Genomic DNA, 19,509 nt, shown 5'->3' with positions numbered 1-19,509 from the left:
TCACTAAATGTAGAATTTATAAAGGAAATAATTGAACTATCTAGAGCCATTCCATAACACTTGATCTTTCTCGCTGACTCTGAAAACATTAAAGGAACAGGGGAAGATGGGTAAGAAAGCCATTTGGTTCTAAGAGTCTGATGACTCTCAAGAGCATGTTCGGACAACAGAAATGTTGGCAGGTCCTGTAGACTAGCTGTGGGCCACACACAAGAAAGACAGGATGCAGACTGTCTTAAGACCAGCCAGCCTGAGCAGGCATAAGGACAGTCCACTATTGTCCTAGGTGGAGTAGACCCTCAGCAAGCTAGGGCTAAGTTAGAGAAAGCAGCAGTTAGCAAGCTGGGAAGAAAGAAGCAGAGCAGAGAAGCTGAGGGAGGCAATGGTATCTGGCCCTAGACATCTTACTTTCAATATATTGATTGATACTGCATATATATACACATACACACACACACACACACACACACACACACACACACACACACATATATTTCCACATGAAAATTAGAAAATAGTTGGATTGCTATGCAGCAAAATGATTATTAGTGGTTAACTCTGAATGATGTGATGCTGGGAATTTTGTTCTTTGTTTATAAATATATTTACCTTCCTGGGGGTTCTAGAAATTGGGTGCATTTGCATGTTTAATTGGTAAATGTTAGGTATTTTGTACAAATTAAAAGGGTAGATTTGAAGATAATAGCATTTGAATGAGAAAAAACCATAGATCTGACAGAACTGATAGACTTTATGAAATTGACAGAGGCATGGTTAAAATCTGACAATTCTGTTACTTCTCTTTCAAGTCCAGATAAGTGGTAATAAGAGTTGAAGAAGAGTTGCAGATTTTTGAATGGATCCATTCTGCTAACCATATTTTTGTGGCTACTGGAAAGCAAAGTAATTTAAAAGACTTAAATATTCTGAGTGGATTCCAGTCTAGAAGATACCCCCTCTTATCAATATCGATTAATAGACCAGGGACAGGTGGTGACAGTTTATGCTGCATACCCTCAAGAGACTTCTTTTTCTCCATCTGATTTATACTGGAAATTTCCTTCCCAGGACCATGTTGCACACCTTTGTATAGAATCCTTCTCAATCTAGGGTGAATGATCCTTATACAGTTGGGCCGTGTACAGCCTGTATACACAGCCACAGCACCCCATGTGAAAACTCATTATAATACTCTCTCATAGATAAGCTTTCTGTAAGCAACCCAAATCTGCCCCCTTAACTTTATGTGAACTTATGTTGCCCAACCATTTTTATGATCTTTCCTTAATCTGTCTTGTCTTTTATGTGTGGTTTTTTTCTTGTTTATAAAATTTTCTTGCCTCTATGCAATTGGAGATACTTGATTTCAGGAAATATGCCTCATGCTTTTTAATTCCTGGAAGTACCTGTCTCAGTAACTTGCATATTGTGCAGTTATAAAGGCAATGATAATGGTTTAAGTAAATTAAAAAAAAATCATAATTATAATAATAGATAACATTTATTGAGCTCCTACAATGTGTCAAGCACAAAGTTCTCTGAATGAATTGTTTTATTTAATCCTAACAATAACTATATAGGTTAGAGACTATTCATATTTTATAAAGAAGAAAACCAGAACCCATCAAGTTTAGGTAAGATTATCTCAAATGCTTAATACATTTGAATGAATGAGGAAATGAAAAATTTTTTCTCTCTCTTGGGGACATTACATCCTTTGGCACCTACAATTCAATTTAAATAAAGGCAATTTACTAGACTATGAGTTTATTGATAGTAGGTGCACTTTATATGTGCCTAATTATGGAATAAATAAAAGAATGAACAAAAAGATATATTAATTCAGCTATGCATCTGACTCCACCTCTGAATGGCTTGCAGAGACAGCCACCTCTGTACTAAGGTTTGCTTTCTTCTTTTAACCAGAATCCTTCTACAGATAAAGAAACAGGCTCAATCACACTATGATTTTCCCAAGGCCACACTGCTAAGAGCAAGTGGTCACAGGATTAGAACCAAAACCCTTTAACTCTTAATTCAGAGCACCTTCCCTTACACTTTTCCATCTAATTGTAGACACATAAAACACTTTCCTATAAGGTAGAAAACATTTAGAAATTGTAGAAACAATTTCATGCAATCATGACATTGAGAAAAGAAAGAATGCAGAGCATGAGTCTCTTTGGGAAAGTTCCAACTGATATTCTTCAAGGAAACCTCCTGTGTCTGCTTAGCCAACACCTGCCTGGGCTCTGGGGCTCCACAATGGTTCTTTGAGGAAGCTCTCAAGTTTCCTTGTCCTTTACTGAGCTCCAAACTGCAAACAGCATCACTCTGCCCTGAGCTGAATGGTTTGAGCATTGGGTGAGTGATGACCGAATGGGATTCCCAGCACATGAAGAAAGAGACCTACTGTGTTCAGGCCTGATAAATTTGTTGCCCCTGCAAACCATTAGAATTGGGCTGTGTTGACTGACTCACTGCCAGTACCCCCTCTGGAGCTAGAACCACAAGCTAGGGCAAATTTATTTTTTGGATTCCCAAAGTGATTATTCCTGGGAAGTTGGGGTCACACAAACACAGGTTGGAGGGATGGGAAGTTTAAACCCACCCCATTTTTTTTCTGCTAGCCTTCCTCTGAACCATGGCCAGACCAGGCTTCTGGCACCTTATAGGCCACTCTAAGGGCAGAGCCTGGTTTCTAAGATATGAAGAAACAAAAGTGTGACTGTAAATCAGTACTATAATAACCAGATTAGGCCTAAAGTGGAATTGTTTATGCTAAGCCCCACATCAGCAAACCGAAACTTAACTTTAAGTTTCTATGCTATGCTCTCCCACACAAGGAAGGCCAAGGTCAACCAATCCATTCTTGCTTGCTCAACACAAGTTACCTGACCTGGCTCTAAGACTTCTTTGTTCCATATAAAGAAGGTAACCCTGCTTTAACCAATCAGCAAACATCCAGTGTAAATCCCTTATTCCTACTCACTTTGGTTTATAAAAATCTCTCACCTTCTACAGCTCTTCAGAGGTCTTTTCTATCTGCTAGATTGGATGCTGCCCCATTCATGAATTGCTGAATATTTATTAGATGTGTAAGTTGTGGAGATTTTTCTTTTAACAGTTTATATGAACTGGATCCTAAGCTCTCCTCCATCTTCCCTTTGTGGAGACTAGATGACTCTGAGAGTTTAAGCTATAAAAGCCCCATGCCAAAGTTTGGGCCTGATGATTTGTCACCTGTAGCCAGCCATGGGGGCCCTGGGTGGTAGAAGTCACAGGTCTGGTAATGGCTACTTCCAGCCGCATGGGAGGAGGACCCTCACTGTGGATGGGTGTCTTCTCCACCTCATACCATTCTTTGATTCCATTCTGAATCCATTCTCTAGAGCTGCTCTCAGGCTTCCAAAGGCCAGTGATGATATGAGGATCTTCACTATAACTCAGGTCAGCAGGTGCTCCTAAGAGAGGAGACCCAATCTGTCTGAATCTTTGACCAGCTCATGATTCTTCAGGTCCATCTGGCTCTGCCTCAAGGCTGAATATGGTGTCTTACCTGGGTGGGTACAGGTCATTAGGAAGAGAAAACCGGAAAGGAGTATAGGTTGATCCCGTGTTTGAGGGAAAGGAGACTGGTTCTGAATGAATTAAATCAGAAATTGTCTAGAAGACTGTGGGGCTTCCTGGAAGTTGACTGCTGCTATCCATGGGCAGGGCTGGCTGGCATCAGTGGGAGGCAGGGTATAGATATATGCTAGTCAGGTATGCTACAACAGCTGGTGCTAACTCCCTCATAGACGGTCATCTCCTCTTGACCATAGTCTGTTCCTCTTACCATTTACTACTGAACCCATGCTTACTACTCATCTTTGTGATCAGAATGTGGCTTCTGTGCACTGAATCTGTATGAGGGTTTGATTTACCTGATAGTTATATGCATAAGATATTTTTTTCAAAAACTGACATGAAGGCACTCTATAAGTTTGATTCATGTGTGTATACAACTCTTCCTGAGTGGAGTTAACCACAGGCTCTTTGGGGGGGGTAAAAAATGAGGTTTTGGAATAGCAGGTCTGAGGATCCAGCCTGGGACCATGGTACAGACGCTGGTCATAGTAGCCATTAAGACTTCTCATAGTGACATCCTGGCATTATTTCCCCAAATACACCTATATTGAGGTTTTATTTATTTATTTTTTAAATTAATTGGAAAGATGAACATTTCCAATCAAGTCTGCTTTGGCTGGGGAAGAATAAAATGTCAGAGGCTTCTAACCCTCTGTTAACTGGGATTTCGCTACAATTGTGCATGCCTTCAGAGAATGGGGAGGGAGGGATGAAGGATGAAGGGAGAGAAGAAGGGGAGAAAGGAGGAAAAAAGAGGGAGGGAGTTGGAGGGAAGCCTTTTTCCTGAGAGCAGAGTCACTCTAGGATATCATGTGCAGCAAATTAAACGATCCTTCAGCAAGAATTTTGACAAGAAAATTTCATTAGGGATTTAAATCTCTATGGAAGCTCAAGTTGCTGCATTAAGATATGAAAATCGTGCAAATATTGTTCCTTAGAATAATGTTGGCTGCAGGTCATTGGGTTTCAGTCAATGAAATTTAGAGTGATAAATGTCATAGTGGAAATAAGTGGAGGAAGGAGGAGGAGGAAGGGAAGAGCCCTGCAGTCGCGTGCACAGGCCCCGGAGTCATTTGGATCAGAAGGTAGACTCCAGCATTAACTAGCTGCATGACCTTGAGCAAGTTTATTTAACATCTCTGAGGCCCAATTTCCTCATCTATCAAATGTGAGCAGTTGCCAGGTAAGGCTCTTTGGCACAGTGACTGGCACATGTGTGCTCTAAACACATATTAGTATGATTATAATGATGAATCAAGGAAGTGGGATAATGTTTATCTGGCACTGACTTCTTGTCAACCTTAGTGATAGGTGCCTGTAGGAATTATTATTGCCATTACTGGGGTGATAAGCCTGAGGCTCAGGGGCCAAGTGAATCTGTCAAGATCACAAAGGAGTGTTTCCACCAGATTTGTGCCCATGCTTATGTATGCATGTGTTTTCTCCCTTTGGCATATGTTCAGAAAATATCTGTGGAATGAATCAATGACTGTATACATAAATGGAGGCATGCATGGATAAATGGTGTTATAATGTTTTTCCCATTTAAACTGTATATCAGGGACTCATCCATTGGGTTTTTCAGTGCTTTATTTTTTAGCTTTTATTTCAAGACTTTCTGGAGTTTTGATTCACATAATGATATGCCATATTATAGGAAACAGGAGAAAAAGGAAAAAAAATCATATACTTCCATAATCCAAATACTAAAATTCCCTTTCAGCATTTCAGTATATGGTTTTTTTTTCTACTGTTGGACCAAGGGATATTCCTACTGTAATTTCATGTAAAAATTATTTTCTATCTTGTTGTTTCACCTAATAAGAATATTTCTTACAGGTATCCTTTTAATGACAATTTATTTATTTTAATTTTTTAAGTTTTATTTACCTTTTTTGAGAGGGAAAGAGAGAGAGAGAGGAAGTGCACGCATGAGCAGCAGAGGGGCAGAGAGATAGGGAGAGAGAGAGAATCCTAAGCAGGCTCTGCATTGTCAGGCACTAAGGCTCAAACTTAGGAACCATAAGATCATGACTGGAGCTGAAATCAGGAGTTGGCTGCTTAACCGATTGAACCACCCAGATGCCCCCTAATGGTTATTATAGATCATTATGGATATGCCATATGGTATTTTACTTAAACATAAGTTTTGCTGTTGGTTTTCAGAATGTGTCCATTTTTCACTATTAGAAATACTGCCACACTAAATATTTTATGCATATTAAGACTAGGTTTTCAGACTTAGTGACTTTGATTATGAGATCAGTTTTCTTTGAGGAGCACAGTCCTTATGGTGGGCCTCATCCTCAGTTTTGCAGAGATGGACTATGATACCTAAGTGGATGGCAAGGGTCTGATTAGACTGTCCAAAGAAAGTTTATTTTGCCTATTTTGTACCATATGCAAGTCCTACCTCCATACCCTGCCCTCTATTCTATAGATAGATATTCCATGGTTATATAAGAAAAGTAAAAAAAAAAAAAAAAAAAAAAAAAAAAAAGGAAAGAAGGAAGGAAGGAAGGAAGGAACAGAGGGAGGAAAGGGGGGTAGGAAGGGAAGGAAAAGGGAGAAGCCTCAAAGGAAGAAAGAAAATAATGAAGAAATAGAATAAAGGAAAGGGGAGAACAGAAGGGAAGTAAAGAGGAGAGAAAGAAGGAAGAGGGGAAACCAGGTACATCAGACAAAATAAAAAAAGATTAAAGAAAGAAATCAGCAAGCCCATTCTTCCATGGGCTTTCTAATAGTCCAAATCCATGTTTCCAACCACATCCATACATTTGAGACATCACCTTAACAAGCGGCAAAATCACAAGATGAAATAAATATAATATACTCTAGTAACTGTCTCCTTTCAGGGTAATTCCTAGACACCAGAGCCTCACATCTCAGAGAACAGAGATAATCCATGGCTTGCTTGCTTGCTAAATTTTAGGAAACCTTCACTTTTCCTATGGAGAGTTAAATTTGGAAAGAAGCGAGGAGTTAGGATTGCATGGTAGCTTGTCTTGCCAAGATAAAACACAATTAAATGAAATTAAACAAAACTTTTCCTTGCTAAAAAAACTTTGCATTTACCTAAGGAAATGTAGGTGGAGATTTGGGGCAAGGGGAATAAAAATATGCATTTCGAAAAGATGTTGAAAGATGGCTAGACGTGTTCACTATACAGCGGCGTGAACACGCACAGGAAGGCAACTTGTCTGTTGTCGATACACAATATTTTGTTGAAGTTTGTCTTAGGCATGTTTGTTATTCAGAAAACCATAACATTGCGTCTGTGATTTGGAAGTGCCTGTCATTATCCTCATGGAACTAAATTGCTGATTCAGTAAAAATCTCCTTTCCACACTGGCAATTTAACTGTAGTAGTCACTGAGAGAGCAGAAGATTATTTCCGAATAAAGCAAAACATTCACATTTGACTAGAATGTTACCTTTTATAGAAACTAATGACTAGCAAATTGTCTTCTTTCCTGAATGAAAAAAAAATGTCAACAGTACAATAATCCATAATATGCAAATAGTGTTGCTCAAAATGGGGTTTTCACAGTTGGGACACATCTTACATAATTTTATATGCATAGTTTCTTTAGTAAGTACAGTAAAAGTTAATAGGTTTAATGTTATCACAAATTCTCAAGCAAAGGGTAAGAACCAATATGATACTGTAGTTTCCATAACAGTCTTTTAGGTAATAATGAGCTAAAAAAAAAAAAAAGAGAGAGAGCTTTGTTATGTGTCTATTTCCTCGCTTTCGTAATGGGTGTTGGTGGGAGCCTGAAAGCTAAGGGAACAGGGGTTTGCTGGAGTTCCTAGTGTAGGTCAGTGGAGGAGCTGAATCTGGAAACCAGGTCCCGTGTTGGGAGAACACCAGACCTAGGCTTAGACCAAGTTAGTTCTGAACAAGCTTTGAATGTTAATGACTGTCACCAGCTTCCGCTCTGGGCAGCTTTCCAAGACACATGACTGAAATACAGCCTTCAGCTGAGTTAGCAACCGTTGCTCAGAGTAAGGGTTGCCTACATATTGCATTAGAGAGAGAGAAGAAAAATGCTTGACCTACTTGGATCCGATAAGATGGAATCAGTTTTCGGCAGAAATTGATCACAACGGACTCCCTGGTAGCCTTCTTTGCACCTGAGAAAAGGGGATAAATGACAAACATACGCATGTTGTTGTGGAAGATTTCAACAAGCAAAATAGCCATCAATTACACAAATGTGAGAACAGTACATTCATGCTTTTGGATTGTTTGATTCAGTCTTCTAACACTGACACACGGATTTTAGAGTCTATTTACCTGCAAAAACCCCAGCACTGCTTTGCTTTTATAGTTTCAGATGGAATACCTCAGGAGCACATTGAATAGCATTTTAAGATGGCCTTCAGAGCAAATTCACATTATTATATGAATAATAGTTATCTTCATATTATAATTCTGAATGCAGACATATGCAGGTATTTTCTTTATGCAATACACTAGTCTCTAAAAGGCTGCAAATGCTCTTTTGGAAGCATCATATTTTAAGGGTCATTTTGCTAATAAAAATTCATTTTCTAATATAAATGATCAAATCTTATCAGATTTTGGCCATTTGGCTAAAAATCAGTAGATTTTTGTTTATTTATCTTCCTTGTGTTTTATTAGTTTGTTCATTTGCTAATTTTACTTTTTTTTAACAGCTATTTACTTTTTTTTTTTAATATAGCTATTCTTCAAGTTAGCATCATTAGCCACTTAGCCAGAAATAACAGCATTTATTTTAGATCTGGTAAGATCTGAAAGGCATCTACCTCAATGTGCATGTCCTCTAAACTTGTATTTTTCCCTCCTCATTTTTCTCTTTTATATTCACAAACATGTGCAAGGTGCCTGCCCTGTGCCAGGCATTGTACAAGGCAACTTTCCTAAGGCAGGTGCAATTTGGGGGCGAGGGATTTGTCTGAGAGCACCCGCAATGAGGTGTGTCACCTCATCCCTGACAGTCCCCTGTGGAGTCTTCACACAGCTCGCTCAGTTGGGGTTGCTTGGCCACCTCAGACAGCAGTGGCTCATCAGCTGGCAGTTCAAGGAAGAAATGCGGCTGATACCCCAAACACCTGCCTCTGTAATCGGGGAGGTGGCATTTCAAGGTCTGCTTGAAGCTTAATCTGTCATGCTTGAGTTAAGCAGGGAAGAATCCATTGTTGCTTGTGGGATGAATCTGTCCTACTTACAGAGGAGGAAATTGTGCTGCTGGCATAAAAATCTGATTTCTAAAACAATCCTCGGGTTGTTAGAAATCTATGAAATCGACAAAAGAATTCAAAGAGACCATTCAGTCAGAGACTGGAGCAGTGAATTTTTTCTTTAGAATATGCTTTGTTTTCTGGGTGTAATAAACTATTAGATAAGGTCTATTGCAGCCGGAGCAGCAACTGAAAGGCACCAAGGTAATTTTACTACCTTTCATTGTGAGCCAAATTGGAAGTCAGGTAATCAGGCAGGCTCTCTTCAGCACCTTTTTAAGCCTGGCACTCTGGAGTGTATTTGGCAATTTTCCTCCTAGACTAAGAACAAAGATTCCTGATATAAGGATACCCCAGATACCCAACGGGCTATTGAAAGAATTTGTTTAAGCAGCCACATATTTTCATAACTTTTTAAAATTCATTTATTGCACTTGAAACAGGGCAGACAAATCACTCGTTCTGTAATGGTAAAAAGTCAGAAAATACTTAGGATCGAAGCACATTTGTGATGAAAAAGTAAATTCCTGTTCTCTGAAAGCCGCCCTAATGTTGTTAGTGTGTCTTTATTCAGAATTATTGGAACCATAGTGCTTTAATTTTCATTTCCTCATAAACAACGAGTTACAGGCTAGGTGTGTGCCACAGTGCGTATTCACTTTTTTAGAGGTTTTATTTCCAACATGTGTGGGAGATTTTGAGCACGCTTGACTTTTTTTACTCTTTGCATCTTCTTTTAATATGAAATGGTATCCTAGGGAGACGGTTGCTTTTAAGGGAAAGTGATTTTTTGTTTTGTTTTGTTTTGTTTTGTTTTGTTTTGTTTTGCTTTTTAACGGGTTCATTACTTACAGTGCATTATTCCATTTGTGTGCAGAAAGGAAACTATGGAAAGACGTTTGACATTTCTGTAGGCTTAAACTGATTTTCCATGAGTGTGAGCCCATTCTGAAGTGCTCAGGCTTCATGGGGTACCAGGAAAATAGCACTGCAAGGTCCTTCATGCTGCCTTCATACCTGCGTGCTGTAGATAGCCAAAGTGTGATGAGGCTGGAGCAGCCCAAGCCAGGCTATGAAACCCACCAGAGGCTGTAAGACTGCATACACATCCGGTCCTGCTCCTTTGTTAAGGAGGCAGTGTCTCTGCTAATTGGTGCTGGGTTTTAAGAATGACAAATTAAAACTTCCATTTAAATATCACACATAGGTCACCTTGATAAGTTCAGACCCATCCAAGTATAAAGACCAAATGGGCCAGCAGGTAATGCCAATGAAGTGGATTGAATTTAGGACAATATTAAAGATATAAAGCAAAGAAAAAAAAAAAGTCAAGATGCACATCTATTACATAGATTGAGTTTGGTGGGATTTCTGACAGTGAAACAAGCAGTTCTTTGAAGAAATATCACTGTGTGTTTATTTTGGCTTTGGTTAGTTTGGGGAGGATTTTGAAAGTGTTATTGTTCATTTTTTAAGATGTTTGCTTTTGAAAGGATATAGGTATAAGCAAAACAGAAATTCATATAATAAACAGGTCTTTGTTCATCTAAGATAGCATGACAGAATTTATAAAATTTTAAAAGTACATGTGTAATCTTGAATAGTAAATGTGTTTAGAAAAGCCCAAATATTTTCTTAATGAGGTTAATATTCTATTTTTTTTCCCCTACTCTGCATTGCTTTCAAAGCTCCATTCAATTCATCCAGTCCCTTTTCTAGGAATTTCTTTATCCCTCAGAAACATTGTGTCACAGTGACCATAATACAAATCCCAATATTCCCTGGTGGTTTTACAGGTAAGTTTTGATTCTACAACTGAATGGCATACGAGCAGGGGACAGGCTCAGGACAGGAAATACAGCCAAGGTCAACAAATAGTTGCGTAAATAGAAGAATTATCAACAGTGAGACAACCACAAGACATGCTCAGTCTGCAAGAGCTAAGAAATTTTACCTTGAAAAAAAATTAGTCATAAATTCTGGGTTTATCTACTCTGTGGTGAAGGAGCTGATGCTTCTGAAACCAGTTAAGTTCTTGATCATGCAGTCTGCTTTATTTCCAAATTTAAAAGGAAGTAGGGAAGGGCATAGTTGAGGAGACAATGTCCAAAGTAAGGTAGGGCAGGGGAGAGATTGATTGTGTTTAGGGGTAACTGTGGATAAAAGAGCAATGAAGTGGGGGGAAGAGCTTGGAGAATGAGCCTAGTATCTCTGCTGGTGAGCCTCAGAGACAAATCACAAATCAGGGTCTTGCCTGTCTACAGGGAAAGGGCCTACTGTATAGTTTCAAATGCAGGCATCTCTTTTTCTCCATTTAACATTCTTCCAACTTGGTCCTTGCCCCCCATCCCACTTGTTCAGCTGTACTGAAAATAACAAGCTATCCCTTCTATTCATGTTTCCTCTTCTATATTATCCCGGAGAAAGAGTCCAGTTTTAGTGAAAAGTTTCAGAAAGCTATCTTTGGGCAAAAGAAAAGAGAATAATACCAGCAAGGATGAGAGAATACAACATGCATGACTGTCAGCTGGATTTCAATACTTGCTTTGTCTGGTGCGGTAAAGAAGTGATCAACACATCACCCAGCCTAGATGTGAAGGACTCAAAAAAAGAGACTTTTTAAATGGTCAGATCACTTGCTGATGTCCCCACAGAAATCCGTATCCTTTGGCCAGCTAAAAGTGACTACCATAGCCATCAGCCCACACTGCTAACTTCAGACCATTCCCATCTCCTCTCTTACAATACTCCATGCCAGTTTATTTCCTTGAACCCATTTCTTGAATAACACCTAAATTAGAGCTAATCGTAGTAGTGACTCTGAGTGAAAATTAATGAACTCTCACTTGTGACTGATGGCCTCCCTACATTTCCAGATGATGACTGCATTTTCCTTCTTCTGTTTGTTAGAACAACAAAACAAAATAAAACAAAACAAATAACCTGAAAACTGTCCCTTGAGGGAACTGTACGAGCCTCTTAGTCCTTATCTATTGATTTCCTGGTTATTTACTCATTAATAGAAAGTGTCATCATTGTTTCACTCCCTTCTTCTCTATTCCTACTCTGTCTTGATTGTCAGGGTGTTGGTTATGCACATGGATGGGCCAGCCAATACACAGTCTCTTAGAACATGTCTTCCTCTTATTTATCTTAATGATTCACAGTGTTGAGTTTATAGTCTTGCTTCTCTGCTTACTATTTGCAGAGATGCTCTTTATGCAAATCATTTAATAGCCTAGCTGTTTCCTAGTTTCAACCTAAATAAAATGGAAGTGATACCAGGAAAGAGAAAAATGAACAAGCACACATAGTTGATACTCTACACATGTATGTTGGCCATTTTTATGACTAGCGACTTTATACCTAGCATATCTGCAAAGACACATTTGACATAACCTACAGAGAGAAATGTATAAAGGACAGAAACAAGTTCAAATGTTTGCTTCAATCCCTGTATAGTGCCTGGTCTCTGCATACCTTTTAGAGAGAGTTTACATGCTTTCTTATTGGAAACTTGATTTTAGGCATAGAATTTAAACCAGTAGAAATCAATTAACTTCATAAGAGAAAAGGTGGCAAACTGTGTGGGTTGTTTCCTGCCTGTATCAACTTATATTCATAAAAAAACTGACAATTACTCTTTGATGTTACAGGAAAGTAGACACTTTGTCAGTGATATACAAGTCTGCCAATTTTAAGGAGCCTATTAAACACTGATTTCAAAAAAAAGAACAAACCCTCTAGGTATTCTTCTCTATCTCCTGCCAATTCTCTTCAGCCTCAATGTCAGACTTTGGTTGGGGAAAACCAGGCATTTAAACTTTACGTTTTAGAGTCAGGGTGGTTTGGAGCATTGCCTGGTTTTAAATCCAGGATCAGCTATTTACTAGCTATTTAGGCTTCTGTTCCTCCTTTCCTTCATCTACAAAATGGAAACAATAACAGTAGCTTTATCCTATAATTATCATTAAGAATAGATTATATAATACCTGTGGTTCATGGTAAGTACTCAATAAATGTTAGCTTTTTTAATATTCTTTGAATGTGAAATCGTCATCCAAGCTTTTCAAGTGAGGAAACAGATTCCAATGGTTAAGTATCTTATCCCAAAATCTCATGTCCAGGAAGTATTTGAACTAGAGGCAAACTCAACTGGGGATGGTTTTAAAGCCCTCACTTGACCTGTGGCACTTTCTGACATTCTTCATGGAAAATCGGTAGATACATAAATCGTTTTATACCCAGCTACCTTTCCCAAGATTAGCATTTGAAAACATGGCCCAGATATCAGGAACTAAAGCCATGATAAATAAGACCTAGATCTGTAAGTTATTATCCTATCCTAAAAATGTTTTTAAGCAAACCATGTCACAGAAACTAGTCACTCGATTTAAAGGCAAACTTCGTGAGCTTCATGTTAATTTAAAAGTAAACCACCAACTATAGGTGGGGGGACTCTTTAGAAGCACTACTATTAAAAAAATGATATTTACATCTCTTGATTTCAGACTAATTCTTGATTTCAGTTTTCAGTTAAAAATCAAAACCAAAACAAAACCACAGAGAATGGAGTTTCAGTAGGGCAAGCGAATAGCCCAGCATTGAAGAGATGGGGAGTACAGGAGCCAGAATTCTTCACCAGGTCTCCATCTGCATGCAAATGGGTGTTGGATGGACCAGACACTTTTCTAGATAAGGATCTGCAGCGTAGAGTTATTGGCTCAAAAGTTATTAGTGGTGTTAGAGCACATTGCTTTCCTTGCCACTCGTTGCTGAAACTGAGATCTAGGTCTGGGTATGGAGAATGCTGTGAAACTGATTAATGTGTAAACTTCCTGTAGTTGAACGTAAAATTTAATTAAGTGGTCTTATTTAAAAGAAGTACTAATTAAGACAGCAATATCTTTAACTTAACCAATTGGAATTAAAATTACCTACAGATTGGCTGTAGGTGTAACGTTTTCAAAATCATTTCAACTGTTACTGGAAGAATTTGAATTTGCATTATTTTAAACTGCAAACTGCCTTTGAACTCATGAAGATTCTCCATTGTGTTATCAATAGCTTTCAAAACTATCACAAATTCTATGGTTGAGGCAACTGCTGCTTATAATGTCACTCTTCTTACAACTATGATGTTTCTTGCTAACAGGGTTGTAACTGCAATCTTAAGGAAGTGGAGAGATTTATTTTTTAAAATGTCCCTTTAGCAAAGTTTGAATTCAAAAGTAAATGAAGGCCAATTATTTCATCATAAGACTGCTATGATTTTAGAAGTGAATCTGAAAACATCTGCTGAAATCCAGGGGCCATGCTGCATTCTGTTACTATTTGAGGCTGAAGTCAGAAATGAAAAGAATGATTGTAAGTCTGAGAAGTTAATACATACATACATACATACATATATGTATGTATGTATACACATACATATATATATATGCATATACATACATGTATCCAGCAGCCACCCACATACTCCATGGGCCAAATCACTATCAGAGAGACAGCAACTCATTGACATTAAGTCATTTTACTCCGATATATGGCAATTCACTTTTGGACAATCAGTGGCTGAGGAGTTCATTCTGAATGAATGTTTTGGCCTTTATAGAGATTTCTGCCCCTATTTGGTCAAGAGCTTCAGGCTTACAACCTCATTAACAAAACTAACACACATGACATGGCATAAAGGTACTACATAGGTTAGGGTGCACAGCAGTATTATTCAAGGCAGCTATGTGAGTTGAAAACAATATTCTACCTAATTTAGCTTTGCTTTTAGCACAACTAAAATAAGCCATAATCTCTTTTTAAGCCAAAAAGGTATATAAAGGAGTAATATATTGGCCCTCTTGCAGGAAGACTTCATTATTTCACTGTCACATTAGAGGCAATGAAATACTAACTGCCCTTCTCAAGAACAAAAGGATTAGGGGGTAATCATGATGGGAGGACGGTGGAAAAAGTTTTGCTTCATCAATTCAAACTTATTGAGAAAATGCTATATTACTAATTTCCTAGTAAACACAAAATCTATTTTGACAAATATAAGATCCTAGTTTTCAAGGGAGGTAGTCTCTTATGGTAGAAGAGGCATGTCCTCTGATGTACGATGATCCCCAATTCTGCCACACAGAAGTGTGATAGAGGTCTGTGATTGACCTCTCTAAGGTCTCAGGTGCTCATCTCTGTCTTAATTTAGTGCATGGTCTGGGCACATGTGCACATAGGCACAGACACACAGGCACAGTCACATGTCACCCTTATTCCTTAAAAAACATGCCTAATGATCAGAAAATTTAGGCAGATAATTTAAGTCTTAACATTAAAATCAGCTGAGAGTCAGGTTCTCTCCCCTACTTCTCTAGTTAATTGAAAATTCCCATGACTGCCTTTGCTATTTCCCCGCCAAGAGCGAACTGGGATTTACTGTCACATATACTCCCTATGATTCTTCTTTATTATTTTCACTTAGTATCTTAAGATTGAGAAGTTAGCCAATCACAGACTTTCTCTGATGCTGAAGGTCCAACATCAGCAGATTCCTTCTCTTGTCTCTACTTGCTTGGAATTAGAAGACTAATTAATTCACATGTCCAGACTAGTCAATGGAAGAAAGGTAATGATCATCTTTGTCCTTTCGTGGTTCAGCAAGAAATATACAACTTAGCCAGAGAGTAAAATATTCCAATGTTACTACATCAGCCAGCTTGGGCAACCATCATAAAGCATCACAGACTGGGGTGGCTTAAACAATAGAAATTATTTTCTCACAGTTCTGGAGTGCAGAACTCCAAGATCAAGGTGCCAGCAAGGTTTGTGTCAGGTGAGGGTTCTCCCATTGGGTTGCAGCTGGCTGCCTTCTCACTGTGTCCTCACACGGTGGAGAGAAAGAGCTCAATGCCTTTCTCTCTCTCCCTCTTTTTGAATTTTGGATAAACAACAATGTTTTATATAAGTGTGTCACATATGTAATATTTGGGACACACATATACTAAAATGTATTCATTCTTTACCCAAACTTCAAATTGAACTGGGTGTCCTGTATTTTAGTCTCTAGATCTGGCAATTGTAACTCTGTGAGAGTAAAAGACTCTGAATCATAAGAGAAGTAAGAACCATCAGCAAGAACACCTAGATTAACATTAATGTATGATAATTTTGCTATAACTGTATCTTTGCGATGTGATAAATTTAGCAATCTCTTCTTTTAAGGATAAGGAGCCTGGGCACTTTACATTTACTTCTATTAACCATACAAGGGACACAATGAGCTCACAGTCTAGAGGGGAAAATAGGAACTTCAATAGTTAGCTCTTAAATGATCAAAGCATTAAGAGAATACGTCAAGAATGTGATGAAGAGCAAATGAAGTGACCTTGTTTGTAAATGTTAGATGCAGACTTGTGACTCGATGGTGTGAATCACTAGCTACTACTTTGCATCCATTCTGAATAAACTGTACCAGTATGCTGGCCCGCAGCCCAAGTGAAGCGGAAGGAAGAGGGCCCATTCTCCTGCTTCATTCTACATCTCACCTTACTCAGTATAATTTTAAAGTTGAGGCACCCGCATGCCACAGCCTTTGAAAAGCAGTGAACACACATGTGTAACATAGAGCAATTATAACCTAAAATCCAAAATGAAATAGAAGGCAGGACACTCCTGGAGGACTGTTCTCAGAAGGAAACAGTGAGAGAGTATGTTATCAACAAGAGATCAAAGAGGCCAGCCTTGTTCCCTGCCAATGGAGTGTGGGTGATTCCCTGCAGCAAAGCAGTACACAGCTTGATAAGGAAGAGTGAAAAGAAAATAAATGTGAGAGATAAATCTTATTTAAAAGCCATCTTTATGATTGGCATTATAAAGGAGAGAGGGAGCTCATTAGCAAACGAACTGATAAAACCACTCACAGCATGCTTCAAAAAGAAGTGGTAATAATTATTGTCTCTCTAAGAAAGGGGGCAAAATATCCACACAGTGTCATTCACAAATCCCTTTTACAGACATCACAGAGCAAGCTGCAAAAAAGTCCCACAGCTTTCTGATTAAATTAAGTGGAGAAAGCAAGGAAAGACTTTTTACAGTTCACACGCCTGGATCATAGAAGGTTCTACATGAAACATGATTTTTTTTAAAAGCCATTTTAGAGACCCCTAGAGTTTGCTGAACCCTCATTCAATGGCATAATTTTCCCTGCTTCTCCCGGGATATTGTACAATCGGCTAACAGGGTGCAGCATTTCTGCCGGCAAAAGAAAGTGGGCAGCTTTGATCAGAATTCACAATAATATATCTCCCTTGTGTGATAAATGATTTACTGCTGAGGATAAATGGATATAATCTTTCATTATGTATGACATTCATCAGCAACAAGGAAGCTTTGGACTGAATGGAAAGTGATTTCATATTAAAAGCCTCATGCAACTCAGACTGGGATGAAAGTGAGGTCTTGCCTTGAAAAAAAAATGGCACAGGCTTGTAGGTTTAAATGGATACTCAGTCAAATATAATTGTTACTCTAAGTTTGAAAACCTGTTAGGAGGAAACCGGGGAATTATGTGACTCGGTGAACCTCAATTTTGCACAAAAAGCCCCATTTCTTAACCACACTATTCTATTTACTTAAATGTGTCATTAAGACCAACTTTGAGAACTGAGAATAGTGAGAGAACCAGGTAGGGAGGAGAGAGAGAGAGGAGGTGTGGTGTGGTTTAAAAGACTTAAATTTCCGTTATCATAGAGAGTCAAGGCACCATTTCCAAAGCAGATAAATCAAGATAGAGAGGCTTAGTATATTATTTAGAGATCTGAAGTTAACAACTAGGAAAATGCCACATGAAAATGGCTTAATAAGCTTGCCTATGTGTTTGGGGAGGGAAATGCAAGTTCAGGAGTAGGGAAATTGGTGTGCAAGGATTAAGGCTAGTGGCTTTTCATTTTAAGCACATTGGTATATTTATTTTTTTTTAAAAATATACCCTTGGATGATGAAGTAATTTAAGTACAGCAAATCATTTAATTTTAAAAGTGATTCCAGTTCTTTGCATCACTGACTCTTTATGACCCAGTTATAACATCTTTATTTGATTTTCAGTAATAAGAATTTCCCAATACCACAGTATTATTTTAGAAGCAAAAAGATGTAACATGAAAGACAATGGGAAGAGATGGTAAGATAAGCACAGACTGAGAGAAAATATTTGTAAAAGACACATCTGATAAAGAACTGTTACCCAAACTATACAAAGAACTCTTAGTATCTAACAATAAGAAAGCAAACAACTTAATTAAAAAATGAGCCAAGGACCTTAACAGACACCTTGCCAAAGAAGATATACCTATTGCAAACAAGCATATGTAAAGATGCTCCACATTATATGTCATCAGGGAAATGCAAATTAAAACAACGAGATACCACTACATACTTATTAGAATGGCCAAATGTAGAACCCTAAAAATGCCAAATGCTGGCAAAGTAGTGGAGCAATCGGGACCCCCTTCCATTGCTACTGAGAATACAAAATGGTACCCACCACTTTTGAAGACAGTTTAGTAGTTTCTACAAAACTGAACATATTCTTACCATACAACACAGCAATCATGCTTTTTAGTATTTACCAAAAGGTGTTGAAAACTCATGTCCACACAACAACTTACACACAGATGTTTATAGCAGCTTTATCCATAACTGACACAGCCTGTAAATACCAAGATGTTCTTCAGAAGGTAAGTTGGTGAATAAACCATGGTACCCCCAGGCAATAGAATAATATTCAGGGCTAAAAAGAAATGAGCTATTAAGCCATGAAAAGACATGAAAGAACTTAATGCCTATTATTAAGTGACACCATTCAATCTGACAATGCTACATACTGTACAATTCTAGCTACATGATACAATGAAAAAGGCAAAAACTATAGAGACTAAAAAGATCAGTGGTTGCCAGGGTTTGTGGGGTGAGAGATGAACAGGCAGAGCACAAAGGAGTTTTAGGGCAGTGAAAATACTCTTCCTGATACCATAATGATGGATTGATGGATGCATGTCATTATATATTTGTCCAAACTCATAGAATGTACAACACCAAGAGTGAACCCAATGTAGACTATGGACTCTGTGATTATGAGGTGTTGCTGTAGGTTCATCAATTGTAACACATGTACCACTCTGGTGGGATATGTTGTTGATAGGGCAGGCTAGGCATGTGTAGGGGCAAGAAGTATATGGGAAATAACTGTGCCTTCACCTTGGTGTTGCTATGAACCTAAAATTTCTCTTAAAAAGTAAAATCTTAATAAATATATATATACATATACATATTTGTTATATAAAATTTAATAAACCATTAGATAGCTAACAAAATTAAATATTAAATTAATAAATAATAAATAGTCTGTTATACCCACCTCATTTTATGGAGGACCATATTACAAAACAAAAATGGGGACTTGCCTAAAACATCAAAGGCCATATGAGGTAGAACAGGGAAGTACAGCCCATGGATTCTGTTTCTAAATCCAGTTTTCTTTCTGCTTTTTTTTTTCTTTTTTTTTCAATATGTGAAATTTATTGTCAAATTGGTTTCCATACAACACCCAGTGCTCATCCCAAAAGGTGCCCTCCTCAATACCCATCACCCACCCTC

The 19,509-nt window shown here is 38.1% G+C and overlaps 2 protein-coding genes across 2 annotated transcripts in view; both read right to left on the bottom strand.

Annotated features, from left to right (window-relative positions):
- The window catches only part of LOC121036621 (ruvB-like 1), a 47,580-nt gene extending 43,723 nt beyond the window's left edge, over positions 1 to 3,857 (bottom strand). Inside the window, 2 exon segments of the mRNA XM_040485050.1 lie at positions 3,244 to 3,464; positions 3,839 to 3,857. Of these exon segments, the coding sequence (XP_040340984.1) occupies positions 3,244 to 3,464; positions 3,839 to 3,857 (240 nt within the window).
- NRG3 (neuregulin 3) overlaps positions 1 to 19,509 on the bottom strand; it is a 1,079,756-nt gene that overhangs the window by 238,348 nt on the left and 821,899 nt on the right. Inside the window, exon 7 of the mRNA XM_040485109.1 lies at positions 7,694 to 7,767. Coding sequence (XP_040341043.1) covers positions 7,694 to 7,767 — 74 coding nt within the window. The remainder of the gene's footprint in view (positions 1 to 7,693; positions 7,768 to 19,509) is intronic.

This window comes from Herpailurus yagouaroundi, unplaced genomic scaffold (genome assembly GCF_014898765.1).
Source record: "Herpailurus yagouaroundi ecotype Mexico unplaced genomic scaffold, PumYag 163, whole genome shotgun sequence".
NCBI classification, from domain to species: domain Eukaryota; kingdom Metazoa; phylum Chordata; class Mammalia; order Carnivora; family Felidae; genus Herpailurus; species Herpailurus yagouaroundi.
Note: the sequence above shows the minus strand (reverse complement) of the source record. Positions and strands in the feature narration are given on the sequence as shown.